Source organism: Populus euphratica, unplaced genomic scaffold, assembly GCF_000495115.2.
Source record: "Populus euphratica unplaced genomic scaffold, PopEup_1.0 scaffold7618.1, whole genome shotgun sequence".
Classification (NCBI taxonomy): Eukaryota; Viridiplantae; Streptophyta; class Magnoliopsida; order Malpighiales; family Salicaceae; genus Populus; species Populus euphratica.
Window position 1 is genome coordinate 1 of NW_011507380.1, and position 1,305 is coordinate 1,305.

The 1,305-nt window shown below is 40.2% G+C and overlaps 1 protein-coding gene across 1 annotated transcript; it reads left to right on the plus strand.

The window, feature by feature from the left end:
* Positions 1 to 17: 17 nt before the first annotated feature.
* LOC105120360 (C-type lectin receptor-like tyrosine-protein kinase At1g52310) lies at positions 18 to 1,299 on the plus strand. The gene has a single exon (XM_011018521.1). It carries the CDS (start codon positions 508 to 510, stop codon positions 1,156 to 1,158), a length of 651 nt encoding a protein of 216 aa, XP_011016823.1. The 5' UTR covers positions 18 to 507; the 3' UTR covers positions 1,159 to 1,299.
* The last annotated feature ends 6 nt before the right edge of the window (positions 1,300 to 1,305 follow it).

Genomic DNA, 1,305 nt, shown 5'->3' on the forward strand with positions numbered 1-1,305 from the left:
ATTTACATGCTAACTTTCACCTGTTATAGATTATTATCAGTTGAATATAGGTTAATACTTCACTCACTGTGGGTTAAACAAGAAAATGGAGAAAGACTTTTTTAAAATGTCCTGTACTTTTTTCATTATGTTTGCACTGATTATGTACCAAGTTTAACTGCATGGGGAAACCATGCGGAATGGGATTTCATTCCTTAATGATTAGTGCTGATTGAATCAAAATTGATTCCTGAATGCACTTGCAGTCAACCGACAGAATGGAGAAAGATGTTTTTGGATAAACTTTATGTCATCTTAAATGCTAATGACACGATTACATTCTGTTGTGAAGGTGCTTATGCTTGCTTTCTCATTACATCCATTTTAAAATTACATGCAATCTAAATCAATTACAGCATAACACATTTTTTGAAGTGCTTAGTTGTTTGTCAATTGTGATTTTAGATATCTCAGCATCTATTACCCAAAAAAAAAGCTACTATAGCTGATAAAGTGCACTGAAGGTTAATGGGTATCAATAATTTTTGTGCATTCCATAGATTGGTTCTCTTTTCAGGAATTTTTGGTCTATCCGGTGGTATATTTGCTATAATCTGTTTCTCATCCGGTTGGCTCACCTGTGCATGTGGACATATTTTGAATAGGTTCTTGCATGACAAGGTTAAGCCTCATGTTGTGCATCGGGATATTCGTGCTAGTAGTGTTCTGCTGGATGAAGAGTTCGGAGCCCATTTAATGGGGGTTGGTCTTTCCAAGTTTATGCCATGGGAAGTGATGCATGAGAGAACAATGATGGCAGGTGGCACATATGGGTACCTTGCTCCAGAATTTGTTTACAGAAATGAACTTACTACAAAGAGTGATGTCTACAGCTTTGGGGTGCTGCTTCTTGAAATAGTCACTGGGCGTAGGCCTATGCAAGCAGTTGATTCGGTGGGCTGGCAGAGTATATTTGAGTGGGCCACTCCTCTGGTGCAGGCGCACCGCTACCCTGAGCTCTTGGATCCTCTTATAACCCCACCCTCCTCGGATGTTCCAGAAGCTGGAGTCATTCAGAAGGTTGTGGACCTTGTATATGCTTGCACGCAGCATGTGCCATCAATGCGCCCAAGAATGTCTCATGTTGTTCATCAGCTACAACAGTTGGCACAGCCATGAGCCACCCATTCTGAAGTAAGTTAAGCTGAAATGGATTGCTAAATATTAGATATCTGCAACGCCATTTTTATCCAAGTGGTCGAGGGCTGAGGTTAATTGTGCAGCATCATGAGATGCAATAGTTTCACTACTAACTTAGATGCCATC